The sequence below is a fragment of the Protomyctophum bolini genome (assembly GCF_963924005.1).
Source record: "Protomyctophum bolini genome assembly, chromosome: 17".
Lineage (NCBI taxonomy): Eukaryota > Metazoa > Chordata > Actinopteri > Myctophiformes > Myctophidae > Protomyctophum > Protomyctophum bolini.
Genome location: NC_137878.1, coordinates 14,203,113 through 14,230,764, shown reverse-complemented (window position 1 = coordinate 14,230,764; position 27,652 = coordinate 14,203,113). Strand labels below are relative to the sequence as shown.

The window sequence follows — 27,652 nt, the reverse complement described above, 5'->3', positions numbered from 1 at the left end:
CTACGTTTAACACGCTGACACGGCTCCACAGCGTGTTGTGAGCTTGTAGATCTGCCATTTTCGGCCTCTTGACACTGGCGCCCATGTAATTACAGTATATGTCAGGCTTAGAGGCACGGTAGGGCTGTGACACTTCTAGATAACTCAATGAGTGCTGCAATCAGGAACTCCAGTGCTGTTTGGCAGAAAGCACATGCTATTATAATGTCCTCTCTCTCTCTCGCCATTTCCCTTTCCGATTGCGTCATGCATAGTCTCTCCTTTCCTTTCGCTCACCCATCATTTCCCTCTCTCCTCTTTTTCCTTGTTCTCGCCATCTTCCCAGATTCCGCTCTCGGTGCTCCTTTAACAATGATCAATGTTTAACCCCACTACCCCCTCTCTCTTTCTATCCTGCCCGCCCTCCCCTCTCTCCCGTAGTAAGCTGGATGCCTTCATCTACGATGCTGCAGTTCTGAACTACATGGCGAGGAAGGATGATGGGTGTAAGGTAGAGTACAATATCCGTCACCACAAGGCTCTGCAGTAGTGTATTTTTAATACAATTCCAGTTCCATATTTTCACCAAGGGCGAACTCCAAACGTGGTATTGAGCTCGCCCTCCCTTCATATTTTAGTTATGTGAAATGTTTTACTTTTAGTCTCGTTTTAATCCACTAAATATCACAAGATTTTAGTAGACTAAATCTACAGTTGATTTTGTCGACAAAAATGTATTTTGGCAGGCATATTTTACACTTGGTTGCATGCTGAAAATAGCCGATCTACAAGCTCACATCGCATCACGCATTGTGAACTTGTAGTTCGGCTATTTTCAATAAAGCTCAACACCCGAGCGCATCCAAACCATAGACTGTAAAAAATATGGACAAAGCGTTCCCCGGGTCTAACATGAACATAAAATGAAGCCTGTCAGTCCTTGCAATGGAAGTCGCCATCTTTCTAGATCCGTTTTGGTCCAGCTGGCCATTGGCTGGCCCAGACAACGAGGCGGGACTTCCCCCCTTCTTCTCCGTTGGTTTGTATTTTGACTCGAGTGGGAGGGGAATCCCTATCATAGACTGTAGCGGTAGCCACGCCCCTCAGAACATACGTGACTTTATGGTAATTTTTTTAATTGATGGGACCATCATTTTCCAAAAAGAATATTATGACATTAGAAATGAGACTTTAAACTAGTGACTGGAAGAAGAAAGTATTCATGACCATGTTTATTAAGGTAATACAGTCTAGGTGAAGTTGGGCCCAAATACATGGACTTCTATGGGGCTATGGGTTTTTCTGGGTCCAATGACAGCGCCACAACAGGCCATTATATGAACTTTCATTTCCTTAGTGGCTTCACAAAATATCTGTCTGACTGCCCCCCTGATCCAAACATAAAATGACTTGTCTTTTAGTTCTACTGGATCTTTTTTTCCACTAGCCTGAAAGAGCCCTATTGACGATATGCACGCGCCAGCAAAGTGCTAACTATAGGTGCAACTTCCCATAGACCGCCCATTCATCCATACAGAAAAGTCCTATCTAATTGTATTAAATAACGTCAAACTCACCAACATTGCAGCTGTAGGCTACGGAAAGCTTGAATTATCCTCTATATGCAATGTGTTTGTTTAATAAAAATCCACTATAGACATGTTATGAGCTATACTCCCTTGCAGATGATTTTTTTCTAAGTACTTGAGTTTGGAAGTGCTCGTTGACTATCACTCAACAGTCCATGTGTACCACATCAGCAGGAGGTTGCTTTACTGATAAAGAGTGCTTCCAAACTCTGACACTTGGAGAAATAATCATCTGCATCCTTGCAGATGATTATTTCTATAAGTGTTAGAATTTAGGAAGTAGCTCATAACATGTCTACGGTGGATTTTTATGAAACAAACACTTTGCAGATATAGTAAGACGATAATTCAAGCTTTTCGTACAACTGCAATGTTGGTGTGTTTTACGTTATTTAATACAATTAGATAGGACTTTTCTGTTTGGATGAATGGGCTGTCAATGGGAAGTTGCACCAACTGTAGTTAGCACCTTGCTGGCAAGATGGCCACCGTGTGCATATCGTCAATATGCTTTTCTGGGCATAGAGGGGCGGAACAAACTAGCACTGGAAACCGACGTAGAGTTCCTATTGGTTCACCAACTTACAGTATGAGCCCGTCTCCCCTCCTCCTCAACTCCCAAAAACATCTGGCACTGCGTTACATTTTTTTTATGGGACTTGCGTATTCTCATGTTAATGTTTGGATTGGATGGATTGGATGTCTGTCAACAGTTGAAATACTGCAGCAGTTTGGTTAATTGTTCCTGCTGTAGCCCTAAGCTTTCCAATGGCCCGTCTTCATTCACAGAACAGTGTCGGCTAGTAAAATAAGATAGGTGCAGGCCGGGGGGAGAAGTTTAATTTAACAGGTTTGGAAGCAACTTTATTCACAGAGGTCCGGTTGGCCGTGACCTACTGCAGCAGTGAGGCAGGAGGGAATACTTCGACAGAGTCAAGAGAGTGAAAATGTAGGCCTCCAAACAGAGACGAATGTTTTTTATAATCATCATAGGGGCCCGCCTGACCAACCCTTTTTTCCCGTTTCACACTAAACCCAAGTGTTTAGGTTCTAAACACTTATTTGTAACACTTTTTAAACGTGTCACAGTGTTTAGATTATAAACAGAAGAGCATGTTTAAATGCCATGATTGCAGGCTAGTCCTGTCCGCCTCGGCAGGTTCTGTAGAACTGTCGCTGGGACGGCGGAAGGTTTCAACAGCAGGCTGGCATCGCTGTTGCCAGCCAGGGTGTTCTTGCTGGTGGTGGTTTCATATTGTGAACAAGTAGCCTAAGCAGAGTACAGTACTGTATGCATGCATTACCCTTACCTACCTGGCAGGTGAAAACAAGCACCCAGATTAGCATTTCAATGCCTGATCTGCATGTGTACAAGGGACAGGCAACGTGGTCCACCCCCCACCACCCCCCGTCCCGGACAGTGAGGAAAAAAGAGGTGTTAAGGTTCCAGACTTGGATGGTTAGAGCGGCGCGATTACATACAAAGTCAATGCAAGACGAGAATTGCGCGAACGGGCGCGGCGCGACCTGGTGCGGTACAAACGTGACGAACCGAGGCGAATATATATTCAGGTCCTATTCCTCATGGGGGCGGAGATCCCTGGTCCAATTCCTCATGGGGGCCCTGGCCCCCCGGCCCCCACAGACTCTACGTCACTGCCTCCAAAGCATCGGCAACATGCAATCAACACACTGGTCATCTCCACTGCAGAATCCCAGTATGACTTCAGCCAAATTAATGTTATTATATTCCCTCCCGAAATACTGTTGACGAAGGCTTTAGTGTTTAGTTGTTGCTCCTGGAACTTAGTGTCCTATAGGTTGTACAAGTACTTCCCGAGCCTGGCCTGAAGCCCAACAAATAGCTACATGTATACATACTACAATAGCCTACATGATCCTTCTGACGGGGGTCAATTACTGATACTCCATGAAATACATTACATACTGTACATACATACGTACGTACATACATACATATCCATTTTACCATTGGGTTTTATAGGACAGTTTCGGACCATGGTTTAGGTATGCGGTCTAGCCTAACTTGGACTCAGGGGGGTGGACACCTCTGCCTTGCATAGTCCCCAGTGAATAGGCATTTTGCCCTTCACTGGTAACCCTATTTTGGAGTAGTTTTAAATAAATGAAGGTATGGTGGGCTGGGCTCTTTACAAAAAAGCCTACACACATACATACATATCTACATGCATACATTTCAGAAGTTTTAGCAGTTTTTAAGGACCCACTTTTAGGCCAGTGCACCAGAGCAAGCTCTTGCCTTTTTTTAAACCCTACCCATTTTAACCAAATACCTACATACATACATAAGTTGAAACGTGCATTTAATGAACTACACAATAATTTATTTTCTCAGCATGACTAGAGCTAAATTATCGTATTGTTTTCTCCTGGGCCCATGTTGCTTTATTTATAAGGGCCCCGCGTAGAAATAATTACAATTATGGACAGTGCTCATTTGTTACATTGTCCTTAGGAAAGTAACTTTTCATGAATGAATTATGAATTTGCCAGTACCACAGTTATTATTACTGGTGGGTGCTTGTCCATATTAATTTCTGTACTGGAACGGATTATTTTGCTGCAGCGCCTGTGTAGTTTATGAAGGGAGCATGTGTGTGTGTGTGTGTGTGTGTGTGTGTGTGTGTGTGAGTGTGTGAGTGCGAACGCCTTCTGTTTCCGGACAAAACTTTTTTCTATAATATAGAAACAGTGGTTCTCAAACAAGTTAAAAATCTGCTGGCCCTGACTGCTGGCGTTGTGGTTTTAATGACCAGCAGTGGTTCAATTTGATGAACGACTGCTGGTCATCAAATGGCTTTTAGAATGTGACAAAATCGTAGTCTCCAAGGGGTGAGTCATCGATAGAAAAAAGTCATTTTGACACAATCAGACACATTAATTTCGTCTGTCAGCATGACTAGAGCTAAATTATATTAAAAAAAAAAAAAAATCTTTCTCATGCGGGCCCAAGTTGCTTTATTTATGAGTTCATATTTGGCCCCCTGTAGAAATAATTTAAATTATGGACAGTGCCATGCCAGTCATTTGTTACACTGTCCTCCACAAAAAAACAGGTAATGGTGTGTTCTGATTATGTTGTGATATGATTCTCTCCCTCTCTTCTCCCTCTATACAACCACTCTATCCGCCTGCGACCCTATGTGTGCCAGGTCATGACCATCGGTTCGGGGAAGGTGTTCGCCACCACAGGCTATGGCATCGCCCTGCACAAGAACTCTCGCTGGAAGAGACCCCTGGACCTCGCCCTGCTACAGCTGGTGGGAGACGGTGAGAGACCGCGGGCAAGGAAATTATAGGGAGGAGGAGGAGTGGGGAGGAACAGAGGGTGGAGGTAGCACACAAACAATGGATAGTCATTGGGAAAACAGTCAGAGGAGAGGAACGTTAAAGCAGTGGTTTCTGACCTGGTCTGGACCCACATGATTTGTGTGTGTGTGTGTGTGTGTGTGTGTGTGTGTGTGTGTGTGTGTGTGTGTGTGTGTGTGTGTGTGTGTGTGTGTGTGTGTGTGTGTGTGTGTGTGTGTGTGTGTGTGTGTGTGTGTGTGTGTGTGTGTGTGTGTGTGTGTGTGTGTGTGTGTGTGTGTGTGTGTGTGTGTGTGTGTGTGTGTGTGTGTGTGGGGGGGCCCAGATGACGTGACAATTGAAGTGACAATTACTGCGTCAAATGTAATCAACAAATAATTATTAAAACCTCTGCAAACATTGGCTAAATTGTCAAATAATTAATTATATGAAATAGGCAAAACGTGTGAGCTTGTAGACCTGCTATTTTCACAATATTCATCTGTGGAACCGAGTCAAAGTAAATGTAATTTGACTCAACTCCTACAATTCCAAGTGCTTTTCAGGATGGCAAATGGAATTATTTTGGGGGTCACGGCCTGAAAAGGTTGAGAACCACTGTGTTAAAGGACAATCATGGAGGAGTGTGTCCTCTTTAAGCCCACAATGGGTCACATTTGCGACGCCTTGTGAGCTTTATGGATTAGCTATTTTCTGTCGTGGTCGCCCTCATGTGTGATGGAGCATAAATGTGGGTATTTAGCCAAATACTTTTGCACATACCTCCTGTAATGAGTCATCTACAAGTACCCATTCCAACTAAAATAATTAGTAGTGTAGTCTATTAAGCAGGCCTAGCTCGCCAGATTTGTAGTATATTAAGTGTTGATAATGGTGGATATATACCAGGCAGGTTTTGTCCTTTGTTTCTAATTTAGAGTTTGACTTTGTGTGTGTTCCTCTGGATTTAGGAATGGTATGACCTATTTGATCCGCTGGCTCTCCAAAATCACAATGCCATGATTATAACCATGTGCTGGCATAGGCCGATAGACTTCCTGTGGGGGCCAACCACCTCTTTGACCTGTTAACTCTGGCCTCACCCTATTGATCACTCAAGGCTCAAGCCATATCTTAAGAACATGGGCTCACTTTAAACATGGACTATGTGAACCTACATCTAAACAACAACTCCTTATATTGCACTGTGAAATACATGACATTTTGATGTGGATGTAAGTACAGGTTTTTCTATATGTGTATTTATGACTTGATGAGAACAGAAAACATCTTAAGACAGACATCCATACATGCCCAATTTAAGTCTTCCCAGATGTTGGTCAGAGCAGACAGACCACCTTGGGGCCTCTCCACATATCTACCCCAGATCTGTATATATATATATATATATATGTCTGGGCGCCAATACACTACAGTAGCAATGGATGTCATTTTGGCGTCTGGGGAGCGGTAGGGGTGAGACGTCTTGCTCAGGGACACTTTGACTGGGTGAGCCGGAGGGTCCAAATGGTGATCTTCCAATTCCCAGACAGCATCTCTACTCACTCCGCTATGGGTGATGAGTGTAGGAGGGTGGGGGGAGAGAGAGAGAAGGACAGAAAGAGGCCAAGACAGAAGAGAGGGAGAAGGAAAATGACAGTTAAGATTAAATGAATCCTGTGTCCTCTTACCCTCTAGTTTAAAAACGAATCAGAAGACAGACAGAGAGAGAGCCGGAGCGGAGGTCAAATGTTCCACAGAGACTTTTACACAAGTTCAATTTTGTAAAGTAACTTGTGGAGCAATCAAGACACAGCTTCACCCTTCCCCTTCTCTGGGGTGATTTCACCGGCTATACCGGAGAAATTCATTTGCTGAGCTTCATTTATTGGCGGCTCTGGGACACTGTGGCTTCTAGGCAATTAGTGAGCTTAAGAGAAGCGAGCCATGGGTGAGTGCTGCTGTGGACAGTGGATCCCTGGGGATGCTGGAACCAGGCCGGTTCTTCTCAACTCCCAGCAAAGTCTGTTTGCACTTTTACACTCCAAATTTAAATACAGGCAAATTTAAGCGGAGGGGAGGGTGCATGCTGCTCTGTGCAGCAACACTATGTCTACAAGTACAAGTCTGGAATTCTAAATGAGCTGAAGTCCCCTCAGGTAATAGCCCACTATAGTCCCGTGTGAATAGGGCTTAAGAATCAATTACTGGCAATGTGGCTTCTTCTGTCTTGAGATTCCTCAATAGGGAACCACAGGATAAACAGGGAACCATTAGCTGCTAGGAGGGCACAGATGAGGACAACCCGGGAGCACACATTTTAAAATGAGGACAGTAAGTTAAGTCCTGCTCAGGGACTTACTGTACAGCTGATGCCAAGTATACAGGGTCCTCTTTCACAACAGCACAGATTCTTAGTAGGGCGGTGCAAAATAAACAAAAACACTTGAATGTATGGGCGAATCAGAATGCAAGACAGCCTTTGGCACTTTCTTTGTATAGGCTCAACATTCCATTATGCCTTGAGGAAATTGATTTGTGTGGTTTCTGTGGAGGGTCTCTTTGTCTGAAATACTTCTGTAGCTATGTTCCTCTTGGTGTCTTTACTTGCTATAAACTTGCGTCACACAGGCTAAAAGAAAGAAAGAAAAAGCCTGTAGCCTGTGTTTAGTTTAGTTTTTCACCTTGTCCATGGTTCATATTTTAAATAATGATTGATTTGATACAGTAGCAGACGTCTTGAAAATTCCTTTCACAAACTGTGTGCTGCAATGTGCTACAGTAGCAACTATTCCTTTCTCAAAAGTAAGGCAAATGAGTTGAGTTGTACGATCCCTGCAGCTCCTCCTGGAAGCATTTCGACAGGAGTTAAGTGTACATTGCTCAGCGACGGAAATGTACTAGAACGGAAACAGACACGAACACCTGAATTAAATTGAAATTAAGCTGCACACACACACACACACACACACACACACACACACACACACACACACAAGGGTTCTGTTTTTAAACCACCTGCTCCAAAAGAGTCGTCCCCTTAACTCCCCTGCTGTTTTCCACCGCCTCTGGAAACCCACTTGTGAGGAGATGAGAGAGGAACGTACTGTACTTTAGTATGTGTCAGATGATTAACACACTCGCAGAGGGGGAGGGAGGGGGGGAGGGGGAGAGAGAGAGAGAGAGAGAGATAGAGACACCATGACGCTCATTGAAAAATGATGAATTGGATAGCGCAAGAGTGCCATGCACTCGCTCAACATGAATATCAGCGCCCCTCCGCCGAGACACGTCGAAATCAGCACTGAGCACCCCATGAACCGCAGGGGGAGGGGGCAGGGGGGGGAGAGAGAGAGAGAGAGAGAGAGAGAAATGGAATGATTCTGCACAGACATGCAGTGGAAGAGTCGAGAGTATCTAACACAGAACACCTGGTGGGGTTGATACATGACTGTCAAGGAATGTTGCAATCCTTAGCAGGGAATGTGTGCATGTGTTAATTAGCCGTTTGCTAAGTCCCACCCAAGCCCGTTCTTGGCCAATACCACGTTAGCGACGGTTACTAGGTAAGGATCCTGGTCACGCTTTCAATGCTGTTCAAAATAGTTAAGCAGCGTCAATAAATATTTTTGTTGTAGCATGTTTGGACCTCAGAAAGAGGGTTTGTTTTCTTACCTTGTTATGAGCAAACTAGTCCATTCCATTAATTATTTCGCTCCGTTTTGCAGTTTAATAGTAAATATTAGAAATAAAAATAGGCTCTCATTGACTTCCATTGTAACGGGGAAACAGCCGTTAATTGGCCGTCTCCATAGACTGGATCATCACCTAAATCTGCATATATGGAGCCGGCCAGCAACTCTACATCTGACCTCAAACCTCCATACATGGAGCTGACCTGTTTGGACATTCCATATGTTGATCCTCCCCACCTGTCCTTCCTCTTCGATGTCTCCTTTTGACTGATACCTGTCCATTCAAACTCTAGACGGGCCCGCCCCAAAGTTATTACTGCAAAATTAAGGCCCGGCCCTACCTGGGCCCTCATCAAACCCTGTACACTCAAGACACTGCCCCCACTACCACCCTTACTGTAGATCTCCGAGCTGACCTGTTCTGACATTCTATTATGTTGATCCGACCTCATCAAAACCTGTACTCTCAAGACACTGCCCCCGTTGCCACCCTTAGATCTCCATATATGGAGCTGACCTATTCTGACATTCGGCATGTTGATCTGACCTCATCAAACCCTGTACACTCAAGACACGCTCCATATATGGCCAGTACAGAATTCATTCCATATGTTGATCTGACCCCCCATGCCAAAGCGCCAGCGCTCGCCCAGCAGTCTGCCGTCACCCAGGCGACCTCGCCGGGTCGCACGTGTGTGTGCACGTGTGCGTGTGTGTGCACGTGCTTGCTTGCATGCATGTGTGTGTGGTGTTTGAATGCAGTCGTGTCAGTCTACAAACGGGCCCTATAATCACGTGTCAAGGCGGAAGCCAGCTATAGGTTGGGGCTTTACAAACGCTTGTTAATTAACCCAGGGGCCAATGAATGTTGTAACTCTGAGCTGGGAGGATTTAGACCCTCGTTCTTTGACTGGATGGCCGCGTTGCGTCATGCAGGAGCATGTGTAACGCTGATTGCTCTGTTGTGCTGGTTGTGTATGGGCGTGCGTGCGTGCGTGTGATGGCATTTCCTTCCCTGAATTCATTTGATGAATGCATTGATGCTCTATAGCACTATATAGAGTCCCATTACACACATGCCTGTAGGCCATGTGTGTGCGACGTGCGTACAGTATATATACGCACATGTATGCTGTACATTTCTATTCCAGTGTGTAATTAATATGCGCTTTCTGCATGTCTATCTATCTGCCTGCCTTCCTGTGAGCGTGCTTGTGTATCAGCCTTTCATCTGCCATGCCTTGTCCTACCATCAAGTCTCAATGCAGCCAGCTCAGAGAGACATTTTACATGATGCATCAAAGCCCCTCTCTCTCTCTCTCTGTCTCTCTCTGTCTCTCTCTCTCTCTCCATTGCAGTATCAATGCTAATCGCGCTAGGAGTGAAGGTCCTTGCAGATTTTTTTTTGCTGAAATATAGCCTACAGTATATAGGTCTGAATTAAGTGGTTAATCTATGTTTTGTAATAAATCAAAAACCACAAAGTATAATAACTAAAGTTTCCAAATAATTGTAGTGTAGTAAAAGTACAATATTTGCCTCTGAGATATAGTAGAATAGAAGTAAAAGTAGGCCTATTATAAATTGGAAATATTCCATAAGTTAAGTAAAAAATAAAAAATAAAAAATTGTTACTTAAGTACAGTACTTGAGTACATGTATTTAGTTACTTTCCACCACTGGGATTCAAGCTTTAAGATTGCTCCACTCATGTTGTTTTTCATCACCCCTGCCCCCCTCCTATCTGTCTCTCATTCTCAGTAACACAATAGGCTCAGTCAGACTGGCCTCTCCTGCACCTCTCCTGCTGTTAGCATCTCTCTCATCTTTTCCCTCCGGGGATGAAAACGCCTCCCTCCCATAGCAAAGTGATGATAATCCCATATGGAGACGTCAATCCCTTCTCCTTTTCTTTTTTCCCCTCAGTTATCCCTTTTTATACCTTATTTCCACACCTACTTGCTGTCTTCTTTTATTTTATATTTTAAAATGTTTATTTTTTTCAGAGTTCCGAAGCAGAACTCAGTGCAATTTACAATTTAGACATTTACACTCTTAATCCAAAGTGATTTACAGTAAGCAAGGTAAACACGAGGCAATATGAAATGCATAGGCAGGATATAAAATAAATTGATGCTAATTAACGTGCTAATTGTCGGCCCAGACCCCACACAAAGGTTTCCCCCACTTACCACTTACACCCTGTATACTTTGATTGATCGGGGTCTGCCCGGAACCAATTTGAAATTTGGCACAGACTGCCAAAATTGTACCACTCCCTAGAAATTAGACATCTGGATTCCAGGACTATATACCTTTAAAAATAAATAATGATGTACGGATATAGGTCTATTTTTAAATACATATTTTTGCTTATATTTGAAGAGTAGAGAGGGCGAAGGACTTCCTCTACAACTGGAGTCAAACTGTGGGTCAGCGGTGTAAAGTAACTAAGTACATTTACTCCAGTATGGTACTTAATTTTTAATAATACGTAATTACGCCCCACGTCCGAAACGGTTGAGAAATGACAGTTACCGCGTGGGCGTCCCTCTACTGTACTGTACTGTACTGTACTGTATTGGCGCACCAGAAATCATCCAGCCAGCCAGCCACACACATATTGCTCAGACCCAGCCAGCCAGCCAGCCACACACAATCATACTGTAGTGCTCAGACCCAGGCAGCCAGCCAGCCACACACATAGCTCCGTTGCACCACTCAAAAATAGTATTTTTTGTTCCACTACGTATTATTATTGATGACATGTTTTCTCTCTCCTCTCCGTCTCCTCTCTCCTCCTCCAACCTCGATCTACTCGCAGATGAGATTGACATGCTGGAGCGACTGTGGCTGTCGGGCATCTGCCACAATGACAAGATTGAGGTACGTACACAATATGGATCTGCTGAATTCTGTGCATATCAGGAGGCCCACTACACTTTTGTGAAAGAAGATTGCAGTCTTTGTTCACCCCATTTGCTTGAGCTAAGAGTGCAGCACACAAATACTTTACTCACAAAGTCATGTACAGTTATGAGCTTGTAGTAGTCCACTGAGATTAGCTCTGTGCCAGCAAAGAGAGTTAGTACTAGTCATCCACTGTCTGTAAGGGAGAATTGTGTACTTGTTTAAGATTTAATTCAACCTGGCTGTCAACAAATGAAAGAAACAGTCACACATGGCTATAAAAGTGTCCTGGAGATTTACAGTAGTGCATGCAACCACATTGCCCTGCAGCAAATGGATCATGGTATGCATTTAAATATATGACTGGGTGACATTAAAATGTTCTCTGCCTTATGTCTTCATTAGCCAGGGTCAAGCTGTTTGGCTAACAGCCAGTACGTGTCTCCATTGTCTTCATAACCATGCCTGGCGGTACTGTGACCAGATTCCATAATCTTATTATACACAAGCTTCATTTTTATAACGCCATTAAAAAAGTCAATAAATGAGCCATGGTGTGTGTGTGTGTGTGTGTGTGTGTGTGTGTGTCTGCGTGTGTGAGTCGCTTCTCGCCCTCAGGGCGTCTTACTTGTATAGACTGTGTGATTCATTACAATAGGGGTTGTCCCAAACATTGTTAAAGCTATAGTCATTTTGAAACCGTTACATATCAGCACTCACGCCGGCGCTACGTACACAGTGTTACTTTGTTTTGAGAGAGTTTTGCCAAGTCCTGACCTGACCCATGGAGTACATGCAAGTATAAGGCTCTGACTGCCCATATTTGGTTTCTGGGCTATAAAGATTAGAATAAAAAAAAGAACATCCAAAATCCATTTGTCCGCTAATTAGCAAATAGTTGACTTTCAGTCCCTAAAGATAAAGAAGTGTTGTGCGCCAGCTGTTGTTGACCTGGTCGATGCAGGGGTAGTGAGAGGGCAGTGGTTCCATAAAGATGGTACCGATAATGAAAACGGAGGTCTGCGTTGTACTTGTGGACGTAATTAACTTCTTATCTCCTGTCTCCGAGACAAATCGCCCCCCTTAGTAATAATAAATATCCCCGTTCTCTCATTTATTTTCCCTTCTCGGTACACCCTCTTCCCATTCCTCAACTGGTATATCCTTCCCCATCTCTTTCCCTCTCTCCTTCCTTTGATGCCATATCTCCTCCACTCCTTTTCTCTTCCTTCTCTTCACTTTCATCCTCTTTCCTTCCTTCCTTCCTTCCTTCCTTCCTTCCTTCCTTCCTTCCTTCCCCTGTTCTCTTCCCTCAACTGCCTCCATGCACCCTCCTCCATTCCCGCCCATCCATCATTTTTATTTTATCTGTTCTCTTTTCCTCGACTTGCTATTTTCTCGCTCGTCTCCATTTTGCACCTTAATAATCCCATGTAGAACGCACTGGCTTTTTGTCTTTTTTGTTTGTGTTCTTAACCTTAACTATAACGTCCATAATTATCATGCACAGTAGTCTATACATCTGCTGGTCATTTTCTTTGTTTGTTTTTTTTCTTTTTCTTATTTGAGCTCCTTTCCCACTCCCCCCCTTCTTCTTCGCTTTCTTCTTTTTTCAATGAAAATAACGACACGATGAGAACTATGCATGAAAACAAATCTCCTCTCCTCTCCTCTCCTCTCCTCTCCTCTCCTCTCCTCTCCTCTCCTCTCCTCTCCTCTCCTCTCCTCTCCTCTCCTCTCCTCTCCTCTCCTCTCCTCTCCTCTCCTCTCCTCTCCTCTCCTCTCCTCTCCTCTCCTCTCCTCTCCTCTCCTCCAGGTGATGAGCAGTAAGCTGGACATAGACAACATGGCGGGTGTTTTCTACATGCTGCTGGTGGCCATGGGCCTCAGCCTGCTGGTCTTCGCCTGGGAGCACCTGGTCTACTGGAAGCTGCGGCACTGTATGAGCCGCAATGGCGGAATGGACTTCCTCCTGGCGATAAGCAGGGTAAGTGTGTGTGTGTGTGTGTGTGTGTGTGTGTGTGTGTGTGTGTGTGTGTGTGTGTGTGTGTGTGTGTGTGTGTGTGTGTGTGTGTGTGTGTGTGTGTGTGTGTGTGTGTGTGTGTGTGTGTGTGTGTGTGTGTGTGTGTGTGTGTGTGTGTGTGTGTGTGTGTGTGTGTGTGTGTGTGTGTGTGTGTGTGTGTGTGTGTGTGTGTGTGTGTGTGTGTGTGTGTGTGTGTGTGTGTGTGTGTGCGTGCGTGCGTGCGTGCGACATTTAAGAGACAAAACAGCTGTGGGGATCGAGGCATAGGAAGGAAGTGCCGATGCAAACAGTTTGTAAAGGAATGCTTTTACTAGAGTAAAAGCATGGCAATACCACAATGTACTGTAGAAACATGCTTAAAAGTAGGACTATTCATTATACTCAATGCCCCTCATTTGTTTCAAAATCAGTTGGTGACGCTTAATCTGTAACAGCAACTATGTGTTTTGCAATGATAATTACTAACCCAGGCGAAAAATATATATATATTTAGTATACTTTTTTAAAGTATACTAAATGTACTTATTTGTACTTGAAACTATTTGAATTTAAATTGTGCTATTTTGAAACTACTTAAGTTGTACTTTTTATACTTAAGTTGCACTTAAGATGTGCTAAAACATATCTTAAATATATTTTTTCTATACTTTTTAACCCTTTTGTGACCAATTTTTTTTTGTTAAATTGAAAATATACTTCCAGTATCCCAAGTATACTTTTGAAAAGCATACTTAGATTATATTTATAGTGTATTTTCTAATATATCGAGTGTATATCAAGTATTAAATAAATGCATTTAAAATATACTACCAATGTGTTAATAGAATAACATTATGAACTAATGTGCTTAAAATATACTTTGTTATCTCGAATACACTATCAGATCTACTTAAACATATCTTAAATACATTCTAATATTCAAATAATAACACAAATAAGAACAATAACACACGGTCCTTGGCGCCCCAGTGTATGCTGGGAAATGGACTTCCTCTAGCCACTCCCATTTCACCTGGCAGTATTTATAGCACATTAGTACTTAATATACTTAAACTTAATATACTGAAAGTTTATACTTGTATTGTATTTATAATGTATTAAAAATACAATCTACAAATATATTTACTTAAATATGCTAAGAGTGCATTTAAAAAATACAATCTACAAATATATTTTTTATTATTATATTATAGTACATCTTACAATAAATGCATGTTCAGGTTAACTTGCTATGAATATATTGCTAATGGACTTAAAATATAATAATCACAAATGTATTTTTTATTATTATATTAAAGTACATCTTACAATAAATGCATGTTCAGGAGAACTTGCTATGAATATATTGCTAATGGACTTAAAATATAATAATCACCAATATATTTTTAATTATTATAATTAAAGTACATCAATAAATGCATGTTCAGGAGAACTTGTTGTGAATATATTTATAAAGTACTTAAAATATAATCATCACAAATGTATTTGTGATTATATGTATTTAAGTTAGACAAAAGTAAACATAAAATGAATGCACTCATGAAAAGCATATTTTCATACTATTTGAAATATATTTCTCATTTAGTACACAAATGTGCTAAATCACAAATTAATTTATGTTCACCTATATTATATTTAGCAAAAATGTACTATTAATATGAGAGAGACACTACAAGTATACATTTAACATACTTTGTGCTAAAAGTGTACTTAAGTATGGAATAAATATGTTTATTTATCCCCTGGGAACCAAAGCTGTCAAATATTTGTAAAGGAAAAGTAAATTTCTACCACTGGATGCAATGTGAATTTCCAGACAAGGAAGAAGCACGTAGGCCTATGCAGAGTGTGACGGGGGATTGTTGAATCATACTCTTGCCGAGGTTGAGGTGTAGTCTGCATGAAGAAGTTTTCAGACGAATGATGAAGGATGAATAATTGGTTGTCCCTTTTCAGTCTCTGACTGACAGAGGGAGCTCATCACAGCTTGGGAGACTATAGAAAGGGGTCACCCGGAGGCACTGCCCTCGTTGTCGACCGGTATTAGCTAATGGCAGTTTGCCGATGGGGTTTAGAAGGGCTGGATCATAGCCTGATGGCAGTTTGCCGATGGGGTTTAGATGGGCTGGATCATAGCCTGATGGCAGTGTTCAAGGTTTCAAGGTCTCCCGAGGGAGAAATTTGTCTTGGACCCCAAGGATCCGCTTTGCAAAAGTTGCTGCGGAGCCCTTGTGTCTGTGTTGCCGCAGATTACATCTCCCTTGCAACATCAAAGGGGGGGAAGGCGGCATGTGGTGCGGGGTGCTTGTGTAGTGTCTTTTTAGTTAGTGTTTATGTTTGAGTATCCTGATTAGCTCTCTCGGATTTGTGTCCCAGGTCAGCGTTATCTCATGTCCATGGTGGAGAATGGAAAACATAGCCGGTTTGCTATGGAGATGGCCTTGGTTCCCAGACCGAAAACCGAAAAACACCCTCAGTTGTCTATGCCTTCTTGAAGTGGCAAGACAGAAGGGCATAACCCGATGGCAGTGTGCCGATGGGGTGTAGCAGGGCTGGATCATAGCCCGATGGCAGTGTGCTGATGGGGTGTAGCAGGGCTGGATCATAGCCCGATGGCAGTGTGCTGATGGGGTGTAGCAGGGCTGGATCATAGCCTGATGGCAGTGTGCCGATAGGGTGTAGCAGGGCTGGATCATAGCCTGATGGCAGTGTGCCGATAGGGTGTAGCAGGGCTGGATCATAGCCTGATGGCAGTGTGCCGATAGGGTGTAGCAGGGCTGGATCATAGCCTGATGGCAGTGTGCCGATAGGGTGTAGCAGGGCTGGATCATAGCCTGATGGCAGTGTGCCGATGGGGTGTAGCCAAGGGCCAGTGAGGTGCTCCAACGTTGAAGCACTGGGCCCTAGTGGTAAGAGGAAGGACTGTAAGCGGACCCGTGGATTCATGACGAGGAAACCCTGTGCAGCTGGGCTTTAACATTGAGCGCTCGGTTGCACTTCCGCATTTTTGGTTGGCAAATTTGGACCGCATTCATTTTTCCCATAGAGATTTCCCCAAATATCAATTGTTGTAAGCCTAAAATCAAGCCTAGAATCAGAGCATATGTGCGTGAGATCATCATCATGCCCGGAAGTTATGCGGAAATGCCTTGAGTGGTAAAAACTACTTTCTAGCCTTGACAGCCCATACATCCAAACAAAAAAGTTCTATATATAAGATTGCATTAAACAACGTTAAGCGATGTTATGCACTCTTTGCCACTCACTTTATGCATGCGCATACCCTCTATAAATACCCATTGTTCAGCACTGTTTTCCAAACAGTGGGTCAGGACCCATTTTAATGGGTCACGAGTACATTTCCCTTTATTTCATGAATAAATACAGAAAATATAAAAAATAACATAATAATAATAATATATACATCCCATAAATTAGAAAACACATTTTTAAGAAGTAGTGACACGACACTGTGATCTTGTAGATCTGATATTTTCACTAGTTTGGGGAAACATCAAATTCTTCTTTTGGGTCTCGAGCTGAAAAGTTTGGGAACCAGTGAACAGTACTCTGCAGAGGGCCTACAGGGACCCCTAGTGTCTGGCTGACTGATGGTTCAATTACCATTTAATGGAGTTATTTTGTCAAGTTATCAGCCGGGAGATGAGAGAATCTGGAGAAGACAGGGGGCCTGTTACAATGACTTGCTGGAGCTATCAGAATGAAAGGAGAGGTGGAGGGAATAGGCCAGGTGAGAGGACGGGACAGGACAGAGACGGGCATGAGAATGATTTAAGTTCAGTTCAGTGTTGATTTTGACGGCAAATTAGTTTTAGTCTTTTGAATGAAATTCCAGTTATTTAGTTAGTAGTCAAACATCGTTCAAAATCATAATAGTGCGTGCGTGTGTGTGTGCGCACACCTGCATGCATGCGTGTGTGCGTGCGCGCACACTTATTATCTATACACTTCTATGAGAGGTATGGACAACAGCATGGACAATTACAGGCCCATTGCCCTTGCCAGTATCCTATCAAAGGTGCTAGAAAGAATAATTTTAACCAGGATTGAAATGTATGTCTTAACTACTGACAATCAGTTTGGTTTTAAGAAAAAACACAGTACAGACCTCTGTATCTATGCTCTTAAGGAGTTGATTGCCAAGTATGAAAGTAATAAATCCTCTGTATTTTTATGTTTTATAGACCTCTCAAAAGCATTTGATAAAATCAACCATGAGAAACTATTCAGGAAACTTATTGCCAGAAGTGTCCCCAACTACATAGTCAGGATTCTTATCTATTGGTATGCTCAGCAAACGTTCCAAGTAAAATGGGATAATGCTGTCTCCACCCCATTTCACGTGGGCAATGGGGTCCGTCAAGGTGGGATTTTATCCCCATTCCTATTTAATGTGTATATGGATGACCTATCTAGGCAGCTAAATGACTGTAAAACAGGTTGTATTGTTGGGGAAGGTATCATCAATCATCTTATGTACGCAGATGATTTGGTCATACTTAGCCCATATACTGCAGGGCTACAACAACTGCTGAAAATATGCTCACAGTATGGCAAAGAGCATGATATAACTTTCAATGCCAAAAAAAGTTGTATCATGATCGTTCGCTCTAGAGAGGACAGGAAATCCACCTTTCCAGTTTTTTGTCTCGCAAATGCCACTCTAGATGTGTCCAAGGAATTAAAATACCTTGGACACATCCTCTCTGAGGATCTCAGGGATGACAGTGACATCCAGCGACAGTGTCGCAAAATATATGCTCAGGCCAACATGTTATTAAGGAAATTTTCTATGTGCTCAGCAGATGTTAAATGTGCACTGTTCAGATCGTATGTCACCCCTCTGTATACAGCCCATCTATGGTCCTCATACCGAGTAAAGAGCATGAAACGGCTCAGAGTGGCTTATAATGATGCCTTGAGGCTACTCCTACGTGTTCCCAGGTGGCACAGTGCCAGTCAGTTGTTCACCTCTGTTGGTTTGCCCACATGTGATGCGTTACTAAGAAAACTCATGTACAAATTTATGCAACGCCTGGAGGTGTCCAGTAACAGCATCATAGAGGCACTAACAAACCCTGTGAAGAGCTGCTACCGGGTCACGTCCAGGCTGCGCAAACACTGGCTCAGCAGCCTGCTGCTGATCAGATAGGTCAGTGCTTGAATATGTTCCACTGTGACTACTGCACTTTGAATTGTATTAACTGCTCGCTTTTACCCCTTTTTTCATGTTGTTTGTCTTTTTGGTTTTTTGTACGTTGATCTCATGTATATGGACTATTGTCTGAAATAAAGATTATATATATATGGATCATTTAAAAAAGCTTGGTGATTTAGGGAGTTGCACTTTAACCCTTTTTGATGGGTATAGGGATGGACTGAGGGTGGTGGTGAGGAGGGATGGACAGGGGGCTTAGGTGGGGATGGCCATGTAGGAGGTAAAGATACAGGAGGGAGGTTGAAGGCAGGGCAGACTATCGGGAGCGGGAATTCAGCAACTATATAGCAGAATAATTTGATCAATTCAACTGCATTATTTATTCGCGCCACTCGCCTGACTTACTTCTACATCACTGAATTTGATTTAATCCAAAATGTACTGTATATGTTGTATACTCGGAATTCTAAGCTTTTGCTTTGCATTAAGGAGCTCACACCATAGCCTTATACAGGGGCCAGCCTAAAACCCACTCCACGAGTCAGACAGCTTCCAATTTCACACTGTACTGAGTCCACTGCTTATACCCGCCATGCCACACAGCTTCTGCTGATACTTTGAAATGAAATCTTACATTCAAACAGTTTTGCTCAGTTGTTACACCATGGAGTAGCTCCAAGCTGTATACCTCGGGACGCGGTCACATAGCATTGCTTTCCAGGACTGGGGCTGCTGGGCAAACAGACATTCAAATATCAAAATAAATTTAAATTGGAAAAAGCCCCCCCGCGCCCCTCACACATTAGAAGGACAATATCACACTAGAGCTGAGTCTAAAAGTGAGTAGACATTAAAATACACCTTGAAGTAGGCTATATTTAAACATACATACTGTACTTTTGAATACCTACAGTAACTTAAAATTTCAAAGCAAGTACACACGTCCTTAAAGCTACTTTAGTAATATTTAATATTATAGTAATGTTTGACCAGGAATATCTATGCTTCGACGTACGTCTGGGGTTGCGTGGTACATTGACCGCCCAGTCATGATGTGTCACAGGTGTGTCTTAACTTTCAGGTCTTCACTGGCCTCGGCTGCCTCTGAACACCTCTAGTATGGCCATCATTGCTCTCTCTCTCTCTCTCTCTCTCTCTCTCTCTCAGCTCACTGTCCTGTGTATGGTGAGCAGAACAGAGATTTACTGGAGCCCCGTGGGCCATTTGTCATTATGGGGCTGATATTGATGGCTATAATGAATCATGTCCACATACTCTATGAGGGGTAGATAATAAAAAAGCTCTGTGATTTACATGGGTACTCCCTGGTCCACTGCTCCCTTATTACAGTCTAATAGGCCTGAAACACAGACATACTGTACTATACACACTAGGCCTATAGGCATGCACACGGACAGTGCAGTGGAGTGATGCAGTGAGTAGTGACACACAGGGGCAGTTTCAATGCATACATAATACGTACATACATATACAGTATATGCCTCCTGTGCTTTGTTAATTAGGGTCCCACGTGTGTGTGTGTGTGTGTGTGTGTGTGTGTGTGTGTGTGTGTGTGTGTGTGAGGGGGGGGGGGGGGGGGGTCTATATTTTGCCCCCTTCTTTTTTCTACCCCTATACCACCTTATCTTAACCAAACGTTTGCCTACAATGACATGCGGTGAATCAATTTGTGTAGAAGTGGTACTGAATTTGCAGCTCAACAAAAGCTAATTCCTATTGTGTGACTGAGGACAATGTCACCATAATTAAAAATGTCCACAATATGATTATTGTGAGCAGGATTCTTCTTTACCACAATAAACAATATTACTGATTATACCCTATAGCTCATTACCTTCAGTATTTGACAGCCTTCTGCTGGCCTGTAATTGCACATCTTCTCTTATCCTTCTACCCAGGGAATGTACAGTTGCTGCAAGCAGTTTGAAGATGACACAGATCCTGGATCCCTGCCCCAGTACCACACGGTTCCCAGCATGCCCCCTGGCATGCAGATGCAGCAACACCTTGTGTCGGCCACTGTGACCAACTCCGCCGCCATCGCTATGGTACAGCAGCAACAGCAGCAGCAGAAGCACTACCAACAGCAGCAGGGGCAGGGGCAGGCCTATACCACTATGCTCCCCGGATCCCCTCCCACCACCGGCCACTCCGCCATGGCCCTGGGTCCCTCGAATAGCCCCTTGTTAGAAGGCCCTATGCCTTGTTCCTCCTTCCTGCCCAGACACGATCGAAGGTTGGCTGTGGTCGATCGCTGGAACAGGTCAAAGCCTGACAAAACTATGGCCGGAAGTGCTGGTGGGGTGGGTATCGGGGGCATAGCAGGAGGCATTACAGAACTTCAGGCCCAGCAGTACCAGCAGAATCTGGGCCAGCACTGGACCTTGCCTGGAGAAGGCGGTACTGGTGGTGGTGGAGGAGACACTGGGTTGGATGAGTACAAGCGCTACTATGGTCCAATTGATCCAGAGGGGCTGGGGGCCAGCACTGACCAGCAGGCAGTAGGACTTCAGCAGACACCCAAGATGAACCCCCGCAGCTCCAAGGTGGCAGGGATGCCCCGGCCGCCCCCCAAAGGGCCCCCACAAGCCCCGGCACACTTAATATCCAAGCAACCGCCAATCCAATCCTCCCCACACCGAAGGCCCTCCTTCTTTAGGCGAGGCAGCCTGGGGGGCATGGCGATGAGAAAGGGCTCTGGTACCCCCCTTTATGAGAACATCCTGCCCCTGGGCAGGCGGGGAGGAGGGGGAAGGTACGGCATGAGGGATGGGGGTGGGGCGAGGAGAGGACGCCGCCCCCCGTCTATCCCGCTGCCGGTCTCCCTGTCATCCCCGACGCACACCCCGACCACTCCCTCCTCGCCCTGCCGCCTCTACTCCTTTTGTTCCAGCGCCTCCTCTTCTTCCTCCTCCACCTCTTCGACATCTTCCTCCTCCTCGTCGACATCTGTCTCGCTCTCCCGCTCCAACTCGCCATCCTCCTGCTCCAGTGACAGTTCCTACAACTCTTCGCTGAGTTTCCGATACCGGGCAGGTGACCGCGACTTCATGGTGGATGAAGACTATGACTCAGACCTGCTGACAGAGGAATCAAGTCTTTTGGCCTTGCGCCGGAAGACTCGGTCGCGCCGCATGTCTTCGCGCTCACTGCCCTGCAGCCCTCCGCCCCCGCCCGTCCCGCCACGCAAGCCGCGACCACAAAGAGAGTACGGAAGGGACCGGAACGGGAGCCAGCTGGCTCAACTGCAGGAGTGGTGGGCCTCGTGGGCGGAGAGAGAACGAGGCAGGACGACGGGACGTGCAGTGGGAGGAAGTGGAGGGTTGAGGGCGGAGAAGAGGCACCATAAGGAGAGGGAGCGCGAGCGGAAGAGGCGGAAGAAAGGGCGGAAAAAGAAGAAGAGGGAAGACAGGGAGCGTGAACGTGAGCGCAAGCGCCGCAAGGGCAAGAAGAAAAGAAAGAAAGAGGAGAAGACAAGGAGGACGGATAGAAAGAGATCAGAGCAAGAGGACGGAGACACAGAAAAGAGGGAGGAGATGAAAGTCGCTGTGCCAGACTACCCGCCCTATCCCCCGCTGAGACGAGACTCCTTCCGGAAGAAGAGTGTGGGCTCCATCAGGAGCTATGGCTGGAACATCACGGGTGCTGCTGATGAAGAAATCGGGAGGCGGGAAAGGGAGGAGAAGGAGAGGGATGACGGGGAGGATAGCAGAGGGAAAGAGAGGCACCACAGACGACGGAATAGCAAGCACTACCAGAGCTCCAGCAGCAAAACGCCAACATCTGTCAAGTTCTGGGGAGGTGGGAATCTGTCCTCGGACACCATTCCCTCCGCCTTCCTCCCCCTGCTTCCTCTCTCCTCCAAACGCAGGAAGAGCAAAGGCTCAGACCGGGAGACCGTGGGGAGGGAAGGTGAGAGGAGGCCACTCCTGGGGCGGAATGGCAGAGCCGAAGTGCATTCTAAGGAAGGACTGTCCTTCCACGAGTGGGAATCAGAAATGGAGGAAGAGGATGAGGATTCTGAGGAGGAGAGGAGGAAATCAGAACGAGGCAAGCGGCGAGGAGGAGGGAGGACATTAGAGGAGGAGAGGGAACGGGATAAGGTTGTCGGGATATACTCTGATGATGACGGATCCTCAGGAGAGTTTGGGAAGTTCGAAAGGTATTGGGAGGGCCATGAGGGAAGGGCGGTGGGGGGCATAGGTGGAGGAGGATGGTTCTTTGGCACGTACCCCTCCAGGGATAAAGCTGGCAGCATCAACAGCAGAGACGACCTATTTCTGGGGCGAGGGGAGGGCTGGGGTGGAGCTGAGAGTGGATGGGGATCTAGTGGCGGAGGAGGTGGAGGACGAGAAAGAGACTGGGGGTCAGGTTCCCGCTGGCCCCCGCCTCCCCTCACGCCTCCACCTCCCAGAAGATACTGGTCTGTGGACAAACTCCACATACAGGATGAGAAGAAGGGAAAACGCAAGTCCAAGGACAAAGGCAGAGGGTATTCAGGCACTTGTGCCTCTTGCCAGTCTCCCCACCATCGCCACGGGCACTCCAAATGGGCCCGGGTGACCTCCAGGAGCCAGGAGGAGCTGTACCAGCACTGCCAGAGTTTCAGTGGCACCCCAAAACCCAAACGTCACTCCTCATCTTCCTCCAAACCTGACCACTCACAGAACAAGTCAGGCAGCCAGTCCAACCTGAGCATGCAGCGGACGCAGAGAGCTGAGCGGGACAGAGACCGAGGAAGACAGCAACAATCCTCCCCACCTCCCACCTTAATTCCAAACCTGCCACCCACTCTCCCAGCACTCCCGGCACCCCCATCTTCCTCCCACCCGATCCACGGCCCTCCCCCTACCTCTTCCTCGTCCGTCTCGTCTCCCTCTGTGGTATCATCCACCCTAGGGGCAGCTCAGACTTCCGCAATGGCCTCAGCCAGCGCCAAATTGCAGTACCAGAGGCTGCGCTCAGTACCCCAGTCCCAGAGGTTCCCCCAGTCCCCACACTTACCACTCAAAGCCAAGAGCCTTTGCTCTCGTAGGGGATCGGCACACTTCTCAAGCGTGGAGAGTGAAGTGTGAGGTTTAGAAAATCTTTGAAGCTCAAACCAGGTGTTGAATTTTGCCTGTTGAAATGAATGGACCATTTGTTGCTCTTGTTATAATTCGGCAGCAGAAAAGGCAGCACACAGTATAGATTTCATATAGACCTCTTGCACAAAAATAGAAGCATACAGACAAACAAGCGAACTAACTCAAAGCCAAACAAAACTTCATGGGGTGAGTGAAAGACACGTGACAGAGATCAGAGAAGTAACATTGATTTTCTTTTACTTTTCTTTCAGTTATTTGAAAGACTACTGCCACAATGAAATGTGCTGGGAGGATTTATCTGCTACTGTAAAAGGTAACAGGAGTTTATAGAAGCGTTAATACTACTATGGAAGATACCTTGGCTTACAGACCACACAAAGGGAGGTGTTCTTGAAGCCGAGTGGTAGTTTTTATCCATGGGAGTCAAAATTCTGAGGATTCTACATTCTTACTGAGGGCTCAGGAACTTTGTAGTACTGTATATATACCCGCTGCTCTTGGAATCCTCTGACGCCGTGCCGTGTTCCCCGATAAGGAACACTTGTTTTTATTTTCCCTTAAGACACACTTTTAACCACCTTACTGTACTTTCCGTTCCCCTAAACAAACTTGTTTACATCCCTGCAGATCTGTGTCTCCCTCCCCGAGGCACCATTTGTGTACGATCCATAACTTGTCTTCTAGCTATGGAGGATAATTGCTACAGTATGTCTTCTGTTTTGTTCTTTGCTCTTCTCAGCACTGTTCTTCTCCATCTTATTCTCATTCTCCACATATTCTTTCTCCTTTCTTCCATTGTTATGTCCTCTCCTCTGTTCCCTCCTCTCCATCGTTTCTTCTCTTCTCTCATTACACTCCTATCCTTGACGTGATTATTCTGTGCGTCTGTGCTTTTCTGTGTTTGTATTCTTGACAACAGGGTAAGTCAACCGTGACTGACATCGCGCTGGCTTAATGAAAAGCTGAGTGCCAAACTTAAGTGAAGTTTAACCATCCGTATATAATGTTAGCTTCTGTATTATTATTTTCGTTTTCATCTCAGCTGACATGCTGTCATATACCCAACATACACGCACGCACGCACGCACGCACGCATGCACGCACACACACACACACACACACACACACACACACACACACACACACACACACACACACACACACACACCTCTAATAACATACATGTGCACACATAAGAAATAAGTTCACCTACCCTCTATCTTGAGCAATACATTAGCCACAGACCACATTTCTTGTTCAACCTTTTACATTTAAATGGGATATTTTACTTCTCTGTCTTATTGTTGTTGTTATTGCTGGTGTTATATATTATATTATGATTATTTCTAATACCATGTAAGCACTGTGCTGTACTACTTAAACCGGGGGGAGTGCACACAAAACATTCAGAACTACCTACAACAACAAAGGAGGAAGCCCCTCGATCATTTCCCACCTGCTTTTGACTGAATGTAAAGTTAGCCACAAACCGTGTGCTATCATGAAACACTTGATAACGGCACTGGTAGCATTTATTCGAAGGGGTGGTGAGTAAGGATACAAGATATTGATTTGGCTGCAAGACAAACAAGTGTACAAATCATCAAATGTACTGGAAAAAAAGGATTTTGATTGCGTGTGTTTGATGTTCCCTGACACACAGGCGAAATGGAGGGATTATCAATACCATATGGCGCTGTGGGTAAAATAATAATGAATAGTTTTTGACCCACGTTTGCCTGCAGCCAAGCAGGGCACCTGTGTGAGTATGAAATAAAAAATAGGGCTACATGGTTCAATCAGGCAAGATGACTATGGTGCAGGGAACTAGCCTATATGTATATCTAGCCTTATGCTGGTCCCTTCGGCCATTACGTTTATTTGATGTTTGCGTGGGGGGGGGAAAACAATATATAAAAAGCTATTATGTTCTCCCGGATTAGCCTTATGCCAGAACTGTGTGATTTTACAGGAGATTATTTAGTTTCCACAGTATGTACGGTGAGACCTTGTCCTGTTGTGTTGTACGCCAACTGTGATGGCATACTCTGAGAGGCAATGCCAATGTTGACAGTTGCTAGCAGCGTGAGATGTTCTTTGAATGATGTGTGAAAGACAAGCTGTCACACCTCACGGTTAAGGCTTTCTGTTTATGTCCTCCTCTCCTGGCAAAACGTGTAACCAAGAGCTATAGCCTTTTAACCATGACCATTTTTACAGTTGAGCTGACACCAGCACTCCCGGCGGCAAGCACTTATAAGCTAGCACTCCAGAAGCCTTTTTTTCCCCCTTACGACTTTAATGTTAGTGTCTGGAGATTTTGTACCATAATAATATTGTTGGCACTTTGAGATTGCTGGAGTTTTTAAACGTAGAGTATAAAACTACAAAGTCGTTGCTGTTGCCACTAGGCCAAAAAGCCTGCATTATCATCCATCTCACGATAGGGTGGTCAGCTCCTGTTTGCCTAAAACTGCATCTGAGCCATACGTTATTGTACTTACGGCAGAAGATGAAAGGGGGAGAAAACAATACTGTTCTTTGTTTTGTTTTTTTAGTGTAAAGTTTGTCTGCCTTTCTTTGAAAAGAAAAGAAAATCTAGATATAGTATACTTGTGGAGGTGGGTAGCATTAGGAAAAAAAAAAGTTTGACTTCTTGATATTTGGGAATATTGTTTACCATTCGAGTTTCATTGTGCTGATAAATAGTAGCCTATATATTACCTGTGTTTAGGGGGGAAAAACACATGGTAATTCATCATTCCTCATGTCCAGTCAACAAATGACTTATTTTATACCAATTAAACACCCCATGAAGCCTTGTATTCATGGAAATTGGTTTGTTTTTCCGCATTCCTGAGCCAATAATTTGATGACCGGCATAGTCTCCAGTAGGAGATCCAATAGAGACTCTGACTCTGCACGTCTGGTTACATTTCTTATTTTAGATTTAAATTACTTTAAAAGGATACCTGTACTAAATCAAGTTTGACATGTATTAATAACGTTTAGTGCTATGCTCCTTACAATCAACAGCTTACAAGAATCCCAAAGTGTCAAATGTGGAATACATGTGCATAGCATTTGCTCTCACCACAAGCAACTAAAGAAATCAGCATTAAAGCCCAGTCTTGCCCAGTATGGTGAGAGAAAGGATCTGTTACTTTTTGGCCGTGGTTGCCTCATTTCCTCACCTGATGGTGTGGAAAAGCTTGACTGAACATAAAGGTCCGTCTGTAAACAAGCATTACTGATTGCCTATAGCTACAGTAGCAGCCATAGGAATGATAGGATGTTGTCACCTGGTTTACCGGCCGGTGGCTCTGGAAACAAAACATTAAATTCAGGACAAATAATGCCAAATAAACTAAAAAGTGGCGCGCACACACACACACACACACACACACACACACACACACACACATGGCTTGCCACTGTGTAAAATACATAGATAAATACATAGAATTAAATTACTGACTTGATTAGTGTGAATTAAACGTAATTATGAATTTTCATTAAATAGAATTGCATAATATGCCATACCTCAAACTATTAGCAGCCATCATCGGTCAGCTGAAAGAGCACATTTTGAGGCACTAGCTTTCACAGGGTCAACTTACAAGTAATGCAAGAAGTTGGTTGGGTTAACTTGCTATCGACCATTCTACATTATAGTAAGATATTGATCGTGATTTTTGGTTGCTCGTGGTAGGATATTTTCTTTAGAAAAGGTCTGTACATTCTGTACAGGGTTGGGATCCTTTAACGACTCCGGTTCCTTAATGATTCCCTCTCAACGGTCCGATTCCTTAACAGTTCGCTTGAACAATTCCTATAGGGGG

General features: G+C 44.5%; 1 protein-coding gene across 1 annotated transcript in view; it reads left to right on the top strand.

The window, feature by feature from the left end:
* The window catches only part of grin2da (glutamate receptor, ionotropic, N-methyl D-aspartate 2D, a), a gene marked incomplete at its 3' end in the record, with an annotated part of 168,608 nt that extends 144,810 nt beyond the window's left edge, over positions 1-23,798 (top strand). The window contains exons 14-19 of the mRNA XM_080787099.1: positions 421-490; positions 4,763-4,880; positions 11,415-11,476; positions 13,317-13,487; positions 20,622-21,478; positions 21,716-23,798. Of these exons, the coding sequence (XP_080643225.1) occupies positions 421-490; positions 4,763-4,880; positions 11,415-11,476; positions 13,317-13,487; positions 20,622-21,478; positions 21,716-23,798 (3,361 nt within the window). The remainder of the gene's footprint in view (positions 1-420; positions 491-4,762; positions 4,881-11,414; positions 11,477-13,316; positions 13,488-20,621; positions 21,479-21,715) is intronic.
* Between the last annotated feature and the right edge of the window lie 3,854 nt (positions 23,799-27,652).